This window comes from Zea mays, chromosome 2 (assembly GCF_902167145.1).
Source record: "Zea mays cultivar B73 chromosome 2, Zm-B73-REFERENCE-NAM-5.0, whole genome shotgun sequence".
NCBI classification, from domain to species: Eukaryota; Viridiplantae; Streptophyta; class Magnoliopsida; order Poales; family Poaceae; genus Zea; species Zea mays.
In genome coordinates, this window is record NC_050097.1 from 28,504,830 (window position 1) to 28,517,462 (window position 12,633).

At 46.8% G+C, this 12,633-nt stretch overlaps 1 protein-coding gene across 1 annotated transcript; it reads left to right on the plus strand.

The window, feature by feature from the left end:
• Window positions 1-277: 277 nt before the first annotated feature.
• Window positions 278-2,113, plus strand: LOC100278189 (uncharacterized). The gene is made up of 7 exons (NM_001151546.2): window positions 278-564; window positions 644-835; window positions 1,014-1,103; window positions 1,204-1,290; window positions 1,389-1,469; window positions 1,557-1,602; window positions 1,683-2,113. Exons 1-7 carry the CDS (start codon window positions 391-393, stop codon window positions 1,769-1,771), a joined length of 759 nt encoding a protein of 252 aa, NP_001145018.1. The 5' UTR covers window positions 278-390; the 3' UTR covers window positions 1,772-2,113.
• Window positions 2,114-12,633: the final 10,520 nt, after the last annotated feature.

A 12,633-nucleotide genomic window follows, 5' to 3' on the forward strand; every position in this document is an offset into this window, starting at 1 on the left:
TAAATGTTAATACTTTTCTGTATAACTTTTCTAAAAAGAAGAGAGAATTGTATCTTTCTTGAACGAAAAAGGAGTATATCACTGGTATAATTTAGTAGTCGTGGATACACAGGAGATCAAAATACTAAACTCATATAACAATTCGTGATCGCACTATATTTGTGTAGATGAAAACTGAATTTGTAGTGAGACTCATTCACAGCACTGCAGAGGCATCTAACGGTGACGCACGTATTTTATTCAAAGCAGCGCCACATCCACATGTCACTTAGGCACGGTGGAGGCAACGATAAGCTGATAAGGTAACAGTAGTATCTTCAAGGCTTCAGCACCACAGCAGCCAGCTGGACCAGCAGGCTCCGCTGCACTGCACGGCCAATTTCCGATATCATGGCGAGAGCTTGCAACCACGCGCTGAGACTGCTGCCCAATTCCATCGCCACGCAGCTGGCATGCAGCGGAGGCAGCACCAGATGCAGAAACCTCAGCGTCCACGCGCAGCTTTCCACCCAAGACGATGCTTACACGACCGAGCCGCCACTGAAGAAAGCGCAAGTCACACAGGTACAGGGCGCAGCGTTGGGGATGAGCTCGCGATAATCTGTTTGGGTGATCCTTGGAAACTCTGCTTGTCTCGATCCAGAGCCTCCGGAGGACCCGCCGGAGGGCACCCGGCGGCGCGCGGCAGAGCCTGATCTCCGTCGGGACGTCGTGCGGCGGAGGTGATCAGTGGAGCAGCGACATCGCACTGACGTTGCGGCAGCTGCGACTAGACGACCTGGTCGAAGACGGGCAGAGGGACGCTGATGTGCTCGTGCACCTTCTTGTCCAGCAGGTAATTGCCTAGGGTTTACAGAGCAACAGAATGTATGATGAGCGTGCCCGTGCACTATCAGGCTATCAGCTAATGTTGGGTCTAATGTCTGAAGAACAGTGGCGTGAGTTAGATCAAGTAGACAGGTTTGCAGGCGAGGAACTGAAACTGATATTTGTGTGATTTAATTTGTTTTCAGCATACTCAGTTTGGGATGTCGATCAAAGGGCGAGTCCTGACATCCTTCAGAAAGATATGCGATTCCTGCTCCTTGCCCTACTGCACAAACGTAAAGACCTGCAAACAAAATCTTATTTCAGGTTCCGCACATACGCGGAGGCATCCAGTCATATATATATTTCAACAACTGACACGCTCTCGCTCTTCAGATCGATGAGCACTTCAATCTCACGGTGCTGTCTTCAACCAGGCGAGACCAGAGTGGACTGCCTGATCTCGGTGACACTGATCCATCGGTACGAATTCTCTGAAGCAGCGCTGAGACCTTTTCTGTTCTAACTTCTGAAGCATCACTCACGTCAGTTCTCTCCAACTTGTTTCCGCTTCTAAACAGGTCATCTATGTCAGACCAGGAGACGAAGTCGATCTCGACTCGGTAATCCAAGAGACCGTACGATTAACTGCGTCCACGAAGGTGAAACACTGCTCCTGATTACAGCCTGCATGCTAGCTAGGTTAGCCAGTGACATTACTGATTAATATGTAAACATCACATGTGCAGAGTTCATGTTCGGAGACCTGCGAGAAGTCTACAGTTGTATGGCAATGTGTGCACTTGCTGCTTTCTTAATTTCAGTCAGTAATGTACAGATCATTGTCATGACACTTTTTGTCTCTAATTCTACAGATGGTGGTAGCCAGAAGAAGAAGACTTCCAGCCAAAGGTGGTCAAAACTTCTTGATCTAAAGAAAACCCTGGATAAAGCGCCTAAGTGAATTACTTAGTATGCATCAGTCAACTGCCAATGCTGCATGCAGAGCAAGAGAATAGTGCTGTATCATGATGCTGGAATGGAAGTGGCGACAACTTGAACTTGTTCAACCAAGATGGAAGGTTGGTGGTTTGTAACTCATTGGCTGTTGGCTATCCTTTTCTTTTGAACAGAAGAGAGAGGATTGACCATCTTATCTGAATGGTATATACAATGCGACTCCATGCCCAGGGACTGGTCATGTTGAGAACCTAGATACAGGATCATACATTATAAGCACATCATCAGAGAATAAATGTGTGTGTGAACATAACTACTATTTGACTGTTTGTATAAAGCATTTCATCTTTTTTTAAAGTTTTAATATAAAACATTTCTTGTTGGCACATAAGCATTCATCATGCATCCAGTTTCCTTTCAACTGCCAGGAGCACTTCAACGTCATAAATAGGGATGGCAATGGATGTGATTTATCCGTGTACCCGCGGATAAAAAACCCGTTGGGCATGGTTTTGGGTACGAGTCTGTACCTATGGATACAGATACGGGTAGCACTTGATATCCGTGGATATTTTTAAAACGGATACGAAAAATCAGTATCCATACCCAAATACCCGAATATCCGTTAAAATATCCCTTACTCCCGTCCCACAGGCCCACGGGCCACAGCCCATAAGGCCACAAGCCCAGGTTCCAGGGTTCCAGGCTTCAAGCGAAGCCCTCGCTCGGTCGCTCTCGTAGTCTCGCTCCAGACCCTCTCCATCTCTCCTCTCCCACTCCTACTCCTACCGCCACTGCCCACTCCATCTCTCCTCTCCAAGACTCCCGCCGCAGTCCGGCACTCCGGCTCCTACCACAGCCGCTACCGGGTGCCGCCGCCGCGCCCGCCAGTCCGCCACCACAGTCCCTGCTACCGGATGCACACCCGCCACCTCTCCTCAGTCGCTGCGGGGCTGCGCGCCTGCGCCCTGCGCCCACCACCTCCCCTCAGTCCCTGCAAACGGATATATCCGCGGATATCCGTTAAACGCGGGTAACAGATGTGGATACTGTTTGTTATCCATAGCGGGTAACGGGTACGAGTTCGAATATTGGATATAAGTCACGGATATGGATGTCCAGAGACACTATCCGCGGATAGTTTATCCGTTGCCATCCCTAGTCATAATTATTCAAGCTTGTTCTTTCCTGAGTGGCTGAGTTCTCTACGACAAAGTTTCAATGAAATCATCCACTTTGTCATTCAAATACCTCGCGCGAGAGGAACTTCATGCATATCAACGGCTTCACGTTGAAAAGGGACAGCTGCATTTGCCGCAGATGTCAGAAAGAAAACTAACTTTTAAAGCCCTTGTGCCTCACGTATTGCCAGGATATCAGAAAGAAAAAAGCCTTTTGGTATCGTGATGCACACTCTTTCAGGAGAGATCGTGACCATGCCATGATTCGCACATATCGTTAAGTAATAATAAGCATAATGCTCTCGGGCGATGGCGGAGCGGCGCTCCGGCTAGGCTGCCCTCGTTGTCCGGCGTAGTGCCCCCCAGCTCTGCCATGGGGCCCCCAATTTCTCCGACGACCTTCGCTTTCAAGATTAGATTTTTCATAAGTTCAATTGCCCGATCAATCTTCTCCCGGGTCTCTAGCACCAAGGTAGTATCAGCTCCGCGATGCGCTCGTGCTCCCGTGCGGCGCTCCGCCGCCGCCTGCCCGTCCTACGCCACCGCCATCAACAGCCACCCCCCGCTACCCCACCCGCCCAGCAAGACTGCTATCCGCCCCAACCCATGGTCACACTCAAGCCGCGGCTGTCGCCGCAACCTCACCAAAGGCTGTTTCAAGATCTGACGACGGGAATATCCAGAGTTCCTCCCTTACGGTAAGTTCTACAAGGGAAGATCCGTGTCTTATGGAGCAGATTAAGGATAGATTCCATGGAGACAAGGACCCGTTTTCAAATCTGGATCTACAGAAGCAAGCTGCAGAAAGCGACGCCTCGCCTTTACCTGCTAGGTCAGCTCCAGCGCCTGAAGCCATTGAGAAGGTGTTCTTCAATGGAAGATCCTCTGGATCAGCTAGCGCGAAACCGGATCCCGGTCTCAGAGAAGTTGAAGTGGGCAGCGGGCAGCTCGCCGGTTCCCCCGGTTGTCTGCAATGAGGCTGGCTTCAATGCTTTCAATGCAAACAGTGCTACTTCACATCACCTGACCGTGGACGGCAGACAGGACTCGAGAGGGTATGACCGCCATCGCATCAGTCAACTCAGGTCTGACGCTCTGGAGGTGGAAGAAGGTGGTTGGGCTGTGGTGAGGCCCAGACACTGATGGCGCAAGAGTGTTAAAAATCTTAGGAGATCCCCGACGCGGCAGCAGATGGATGTGAAAGGACCCAACACATTCAAGATGAAGCTCTAGGGTAAATGCTATAACTGGCTCTCACCAGATCACCTAGCTTTTTGTTGCTCGACGCCTACTCGTTGCTGGCGATGTCTACAATCTGGACATAGGGCTAGGACATGCCCAGGGATGTACTACAGGAGCAGGCACAATTCAACTCCCTCCCTGCCTGAACCAGTGAAGCATTCAATGCAGAATACCAACAATATCAGCTCCAGACACCAGCAACAGCCCCAGTTGCGACACAACTCTCTTCATAAGGAGCAGGAACAAATCCCTCAACCTGCACTCAACGCCTCTTCAGTTCAACACAAAAAATCTTACCTCTGTGCAGTTCAGGAGGGCCAAACCATGGAGGCTCACTACCCAGGAGATCCAAGGGCAAGGCCGGCGCGCGCCTCCTGCGCCATTTCAGCAACTGGCTCTTTCCGTCGTCGCAGGGATGACCTCATCAGCAAGGCGGTGGTTTGCTCATTCGATGGGAACAACCATGAGGTTGACATCCTTTCGGCAGGAGACATGCTGAGACAGAAGTTCGATCTTCGCCATGGTCAGTATCAACTAGTTAAGCATTACCCAGAGCAGTTTTTTATTGTCTTCCCTGACGCAAGAACAAAACAATGGGCACTTGATAGAAGATCGGTTTCATATCGTGGGCGAGAGTTTCATTTCGGTGACTGGTCCGAGGAGAGCTATGCTAGAAAGACAAGCTGGGAGTTTAGAGTTAAGGTTCGGGTTGAAGGGATCCCTGTCCACTGCTGGGGTGAAGAGGTGGCATCCACGGCCATGGGCAGGTGCTGCACCATTCACTATGTCCAGGAGCGCTCTAGACGTAGAGAGCGTACTCGTTCTTTTGACCTTTGGGCTTGGTGCTCTAACCCCTGCGAAATCCCCAAGGAGGTGTGGCTGACGGTCTCTGAGCCTGACCAGGATTTGCCACCTGTCAGCACTCCTCTACCTCTTGCTGGTGCTCACATTGATGTTCCAACAGATATAAAAAGGTCATGTTTACACGCTTCGTAACCATATCGAAGTGGTTGAGGACCTCTCTTTCATCTGTGGGAGGAGCACCAGGGGGGCCTTTGAATCGAAAGCCTCGCAGAGAATTCGTATGGAGCTATGGTGCATCTGACTCGGCTGGAGAAAAAAAGGGACCGTTCAGATGAGCACAAAGGTAGGGAAATCATGTGTCGGGACTGGGACCATGACGAAGATGAAGACTTTCACCAGCATAGGCAGCAGGGCACTCGTCGGCACCGTAGTCTCTCTGGGTGGGCACGCTCCTCGCGATGCCGTGGTGGTGTGGAGGACTGTTACAGCTCGAGTGGAAGAAACATGCCATCCACTCCTTTCCGTCGGAGGGGGGATGGAATGGGTCAGACAGCACGCTGGATGCCCAAGGTAAAGAACAAAGTAGTCTCTTTTGCAGATCCTATCGTCTCAGATATCTGGCCTACAGATGTTTCTAAAGGACAGCCTGCTGCTGAAAGTCCTTTTCCATCGGGCGACATGGAAAATACCACTCAAGTTGTGCGGGAGACTCATGCTGCTGCAAATTCCAAGGTAAATGCTCCATATGTCTCAGTTATTGCTGATGCTTTGATTCCTCCATGGGCTGCTAAGGGGGCTATTCCTTCTCCGGTCCCTATTGTTATTGGTAGTCAACCTACAAATGATGCAGAGCAGGTAGATTTATGTTACAAGGATGCACAAGTTGAGTCAAATGTTTTCAATATTCAATCAAATAGTCAGTGGAATGATGTAGTAGACGAGGATAGACAACTGATTTTATCTAGTAATGAGGTTCCGACTGCTAGCCACAACACTCCAGGTCATTTCACTCCCCTGCCAATAGAAAATCAGCTTAACTCAAATGATAACCTGCAGATCTTCATTGAGTCAATCACAAACATACCAGAACCACCCCTAATCCAATCCCCTCCAAACAGAAACAGGTGTGCCATATCACCAGTAGTGTGAGGGTCAGACAATTTAGGTGTAAATGCAAATAAAAATATTATCTCGACTAGTATACGATCGAGTGGCAGGTTGGCAGCAAAACAAAAATTAAAGATTGGGGGCAGCCGCGATGCCATCTCCAAAGCTCAGGAAATTCTCATTGCAAAGTTAAATAATTCTGCAGCCATACAATACCAATGTTCAAGTACTTCCACCTCCAATAATCATGTAAATTTGACTGAACAGATTGAAAGCCTTTTCTCAAAACCCCTCAACAAGGAGCAGATGGAGGCAATTATGGAGCTGGCAAATCAAGGCAAGGGGAAGAAAGGAAGCAGGTCCAGGGGCAGCAAGGTGTCGCCACTCAAAGCCCCCATCATCGAGGTTGTTCCCGAAATATGAGCTGAGCGTCATGTTCAGCTACTAGTGGTTCTAGTCTTTTATTTTATGTATCCCAAGTTAGTTCTCCCTTGTTCGTGTCAGGGGGCAGAGCAAGATGTCCTGAAGGTTCTTTTGCTTCACTGTTGGTCGTCGCATGGTATTTGGTGGTCCTAGAGGTGGTTTTCGAATCATTGGATCATTGTACCTCTGTATCTTACTATTTTCAGTTTGGAATTTTTGTGTGTCTCATGTGACATGTGTATCTTACTGTTGGTGAACAAGCTTGCCAGTCTGCATCAAATGTTAGCTATGCTATATTCTTTATGTGGCAATGTCTGTTCAAGTAGAGGAGGGTTCATCTTTTAATGAATACAAACTGCTGTATTTTATCTTGGAATGTGAGAGGTTTGAATGCCCGTGCTAAATGTGAAAGTGTGAGGCAAACGATTCTTTCTACCAGCGCAACTATTGTTTGTCTCCAGGAGACAAAAATTATGAGTTGGACTAAAGATTTATGAAAGGAAACTGTGGGTTGCAAGCTTGCAAAGCAGACTGTACATTTACCCTCTCTAGGAGCATTGGGTGGAATTCTTATTGCTTGTGACGAAGACTATTTTGATATTGCTCCAATTACTTACACTTCAATCTACTCAATATCAGTTAGGGTCAGTTCCAGATTGGAGGACGTGGTGTGGGACTTAACGGCTGTTTATGGCCCCCAGCAGGAGAATGAAAAAATTATCTTTCTATCTGAACTGTGTACCATCTCTAACCTGATGAGACCTGAATGGTTGATTTTAGGAGACTTCAACATGATAAGGAGAGTGAGGGAAAAAAACAAGGGAGCAATCAACAAAAGAGTAATGAGGAAGTTCAACCAAACTATTGACGCTCTACAGCTCCTAGAGCTAGACCTTTTTGGAAAAAAATTCACTTGGTCAAATGAACAGGATGATCCTACGATGTCTCGGATAGATAGATTAATGGCGACAACAGAGTGGCATGCTCTCTTTCCATCGGCTAATTTGCAGGCAATCTGCACCATGACCTCGGACCACTGTCCTCTATTAATGCAGGGTCACTCTTCTTGTAATTTCTATAGAGGGTTTCGTTTTGAATCTTTCTGGGTACACATTGATGGTTTCAAAGAAGTAGTACAACAAGCTTGGATGCCCGCGGTTAACTCATCTGATGCCATCCTGCGGTTACATGTTAAGATGGTCCGCACGGCCAGAGCCCTCAAAGCCTGGAGACGACGCACGGTGGGTAACATCAAAGTGCAGCTGGCTATCATTCAGATCGTACTTACCATGCTGGAAAAAGCTCAGGAAAATAGAAGACTATCTAGCGATGAGCTTGACTTTAGAAGAAGGTTAAAAATCAAAATTCTGGGCCTTGCGGGCATCCAAATATCTAATGCTAGACAACACTCTAGACAGACTTGGGTGCGGTTGGGTGATGCGAACACAAATTTTTTTCACTTGATGGCCAATCACAGGAAAAGAAAAAAATTTATCAGATCCTTAAATTGTGGAACCCGCATGTTAACTAGCCAAGAAGACAAGCTGCAAGAGCCTCACCGACATTTCCTTGAGATTCTTGGGAGTAGAGGTGAGAGGAACAATGTTATTTGTTGGGAAAACCTGGGCTATTCTCCTTTTGATTTATCTGATATGGACGCCATGATCAATGACGATGAGATTAAGAACCTGGTTATGGGCATGCATCCAGAGAAAGCGCCTAGACCAGATGGCTTCATAGGACTTTTCTACAAGGGCTGTTTTGAGATGATTAGAGAAGACCTCTCCAAAGCGATCAATGATTTTTATCATCACAAATGCAAAAGTCTGCATCTGGTCAATGAGGCAAACATCGTTCTTCTACCAAAAAGGGAGAACCCGGACAAGATAGACCTGTTTAGACCAATCAGCCTAATCCATAGTTTTATGAAGATTATAACCAAAATAATGGCATCAAGGCTGGCACCGCGAATGAATGAAATTGTTTCCACTACCCAAAACGCCTTCATTCAAAAGAGATCAATTCATGATAACTTTCTATATGTCCAGAAGGTAATTAAAAACTTCACAAGAGCAAACAGGCAGCTCTATTCGTCAAGCTAGACATATCAAAAGCTTTAAATTCTATTAATTGGGCATATCTCCTAGATGTCCTAAGAGCTCTTGGCTTCACCCAAAAGTGGAGAGATTGGATAGCCACCATCCTTGGTTCATCGTCTTCCAAAATCATTATTAATGGACAACAAACTGAAGCAATCAAGCACATGCGAGGGGTACGTCAGGGAGACCCACTATCGCCTTTTCTCTTCATTCTTGCAATGGATCCACTTCATCGTATGATTGAAATGGCAGCCCATGAGGGGCTCTTGGGCCGGGTATTACCTAATGGGGCGAAGTTCCGCTGCTCCCTATATGCAGATGATGCGGGAGTGTTTGTTAAAGCAGATAAAATAGACCTCAAAGTCCTGAAAAGAATTCTGGAAGCTTTCGAAGGTTGTTCGGGTCTAAAGATCAATTTTGAAAAAAACAGAAATTTTCCCGATAAGGTATCCATAATCTTTATGGCCAAATTTAGTGGAAGTTTTCCCTGGAAAGTACTCAAAATTCCCTGGAAAGTATCTCGGTCTACCACTTCACTTCAGGAATATAAAAAGAATTGAATTCCAGCCAATAATAGAGAAAATCAATAAAAGGCTAGCCGGCTGGAAAGGTAGACTTCTTTCAAAGGCAGGTAGGGAAACCTTGGTTAAATCTGTGTTGATCGCGCAACCAATTTATCTACTAACTGTTTTCCCAGCTCAAAAATGGTTACTTAAAAGGATTGATAAGATCAGAAGAAATTTCCTTTGAAAAGGAGAAAATCTGGACTCATGCAAAGGGGGTCATTGTCTGATGAATTGGGCTACAACTTGTTTACCAAAGAATAAGGGGGGGCTTGGCATCCTTGATCTAGAGCGCTTTGCAAGAGCGTTAAGACTTCGTTGGCTGTGGCTTCGGTGGACAGATAAAGATAAAGCATGGACTCGCTTGCAACTCCCTTGTGATAAAGCAGATGTTGATCTATTCAATGCATCCACAACTGTAACAATTGGAAACGGCAAAACGGCTGATTTTTGGAGATCGAGCTGGATTCGGGGTCAGACGCCAAGGAACATTGCACCAACCTTATACATGAAAGCCAAGAGGAAGAATATCTCGGTGTACCAAGCTCTTAGAAACAATCGCTGGATGCACTTCTGCTCTCCTTACACACAAGATGGAGAAACAAAAGAATTCATCTCCCTCTGGCAGGGTATCAATAACACACATGAACTCAATGATCTCGATGATACTATTTTATGGAGGTGGACGGCTGATGGGAAATACAGCACAAGTAGCGCCTACAAAATTCAGTTCACCACGAACTTTTGTAAAATGAAAATATGTCCTATCTGGAAGGCGAGAACTAAGCCCAAATGTCGCTTCTTTGCATGGAACTTGTTGCATAATAGAATTCTGAATGCGGACAACCTCCGAAAGCGGGGATGGCCTTGCAATCCAATTTGTTGCCTATGCAACTTAACACAGGAAACTGTGGCCCATTTATGTAAAGACTGTCCGTTTTCTGCCAAGGCGTGGGGCAGGATCCTTTCTTGGGCCAATCTGTCCTTCCTACGTGGCATTTCTAGCCCCGGATCGTTGTACGACTGGTGTAAGAGATTAAGGAGTCGTTGCTGCAAAGAGTCAAAGAAGATTTTCGATGGGCTTCTCATCTGCTTCTGGTGGAATATATGGTTGGAAAGAAACAAAAGAATTTTCCAGGGACAACAGAGATCTACGGTCGAAGTTGCACAACGGTGAAAGATCAAGTTGAGAACCCTTTTTAGTGTAGCTTAGATAGATCAGTGGATGGTGGCTTTTCTTGTGTTTTGTATTTTTTCTTTTTTGGTGTGTTTTTCGGTCCTGTGGTTTATCTTATTTTTTCTTCATCTAATACAATGAACAGGCAAGTCTTTTGCCTCTTCCTTTCAAAAAAAAACTTCTCCTGGGTAAATTCGATCGTCATGAGTTCTTTTTAGTTATCTCTTTCGGCAGGTGTTCCTTGCGCCTGTGCGTAGAGTCCGTGGGCTTTCTTCTTCAATCCTTCATTGGTGGATCAACGGAGCTATTCAGAGTTATTCCTTTGTCGGACTAGGTTTTTCGCTTCTCGCTTTCCTGCAAGGATGTTGGTTTCACAAACTATAGACGTCACTCTTATATCTGTTCATCGTTCAAAGCGTACCTTCATCTTTGGAATTCTAGTGGCCCTAATTGGATCAAAGAATGACAACTCTACTCTGATGAAGAATCAAGTTCTTGGAAATTGGTTTCCCGTAGTCGTAATCTGCAGGCCTCGTTTGTTGATGTTGTTCGAAAGCCAGCTTTGTCTGGAGCAAATGTGGTTCCTCTGGGCTGTCCGGTCAGGGCCGGGCCTTCTTCCTCAGGTTTGCGGTAGAGATCTTCGGTGTTCAATCGGATTTCTTACCCTGTTCATCACTCTGTCGATCAGTTGGTTTTTCGTTAAAATTCTTCTGCGAAATTTTCTAGGCGTTCACAATTTCAAAATTATTCGAACTCCAATAACGACCGCTTTGTGAGGCTTAACATTCGGTCTTCATTAAGGGGCTCCCGTGTTCAGCCTTGGGCTTCGCGGAATTTAATTTGGCGGCCCAAGAAGATATTGAAGCAACACCAGGAGATTTCTAGACATAAGTTTGTCTCCAGCATTAATGGCACTCCCGACCCTGTGATGATTGACTCTCGTTTTTCCTGGGGAAATTCTATTTTAGGCAATAATCGTCAATTATTCGGAATTTCTGGTCAGAATTGCAGGAGGGATTTTCTTTCCTTCCCTAGTAAGTTTGAGAATGTTTCCTGGGAGTACTCTCCGCGACTGTGGTTCAGAGCTGCTCGTCTCTCGTCTGCTGGCAGGCCTTCTCCCCCGCCCTTTTTAAATAATTTTGGCGAGTTCGCGCAGGCGGTTCTTACGAGAAGTGGCTCCTCGCCTTCCACGTAACTTGCACTGTTTACAAAACCCTCTTCCTCTTCGCTGCCGTGGAAGAACTCGTCGCCTTCAAGCCCTCATCTGCGCGGGGAGTGTTCTTCGTGCCCGCGACCCCCTCCTCACGAAGTCTCTGAAGAAATGGCGTTCCACAGAGTTATCCCGCTCCATTCCTCCCTCACGGTTTTGTGGCGCAACAAGTTGATCACCGGGAAATCATGGTACACACTGTCACCCGTCCCCAGCCCTCCGCTCATGAAGATTGGGGCATCGTTCTTGTGCAGCCGCTGCCAGAACACGAGGTTAATTTTGACATATTTGATGACATTATTCGTGAGTACCTTGTGGGGGTTCGACACGTTCAGGTCAGGAGCATTCAGCGCTCCCATTTGGGTCAGGCCCTTTTGAGATTCAGATTTGCTTTTGACAGAGATAATCTTGTGGCTATGGGCCCGCAGCAAGCCCTTGGTTTTTCTTTCACTGTTATTAGGCACAATGAGGCTTGGAATCAGCGTGCGTTGTACTTTAACCATGAGTGTTGGCTTCTCCTACTCGGTTTCCCTTTGGATTTCTGGACCCATGAGCATATCCAGAATGCAGTCGGGTCTTTTGGTAGGGTGCTCATGTGGGACCCTGACCCGTCTAATGTTACTAGATTGCTTGTTAGGGACAGAGTGACGTCTCTTCAAGAAGTTCCCTAATTTATTGTCTTTTCAGTTACTGAAGGATTTCAGGGAGTCTCCTGGACAGTTCAGTGTGACATTGTCCAACAGTTTATGCTTGGTGCTCAACCGCAAGATGAAGACCTTGTGCCCCCTTATCCTCATGATGGTCACCAGCTTCCTATGGAGTACTTTGGGATGGGGCAGCCTGTGGCCAACTTTCAATTTGATCTTAATATTCTCCCATGGGAGGGATTGAAGAGGAAGAAGTCAAAGCTAATAACGCTGATGATGGCTGGGATGCCTGGCCAGTTCAACAAGCTCAACAAGTTCAACTTCCTGAGCCAGTGCCAAATGATAATATTGTGGAGGACCAATTTAGTTATCAGCTCTCAGGCCTTGAAGATCTGCCCTCCGATGAATCTGTG

Bases quoted from the DNA above. Each gene is read 5' to 3' on its own strand.
- LOC100278189 (NM_001151546.2), top strand. From the start codon at position 391: ATGGCGAGAGCTTGCAACCACGCGCTGAGACTGCTGCCCAATTCCATC. The intron at 1,291-1,388 runs GTACGAATTCTC...GCTTCTAAACAG, and splicing joins TCGGTGACACTGATCCATCG to GTCATCTATGTCAGACCAGG. The intron at 1,603-1,682 runs GTGTGCACTTGC...CTAATTCTACAG, and splicing joins GTCTACAGTTGTATGGCAAT to ATGGTGGTAGCCAGAAGAAG.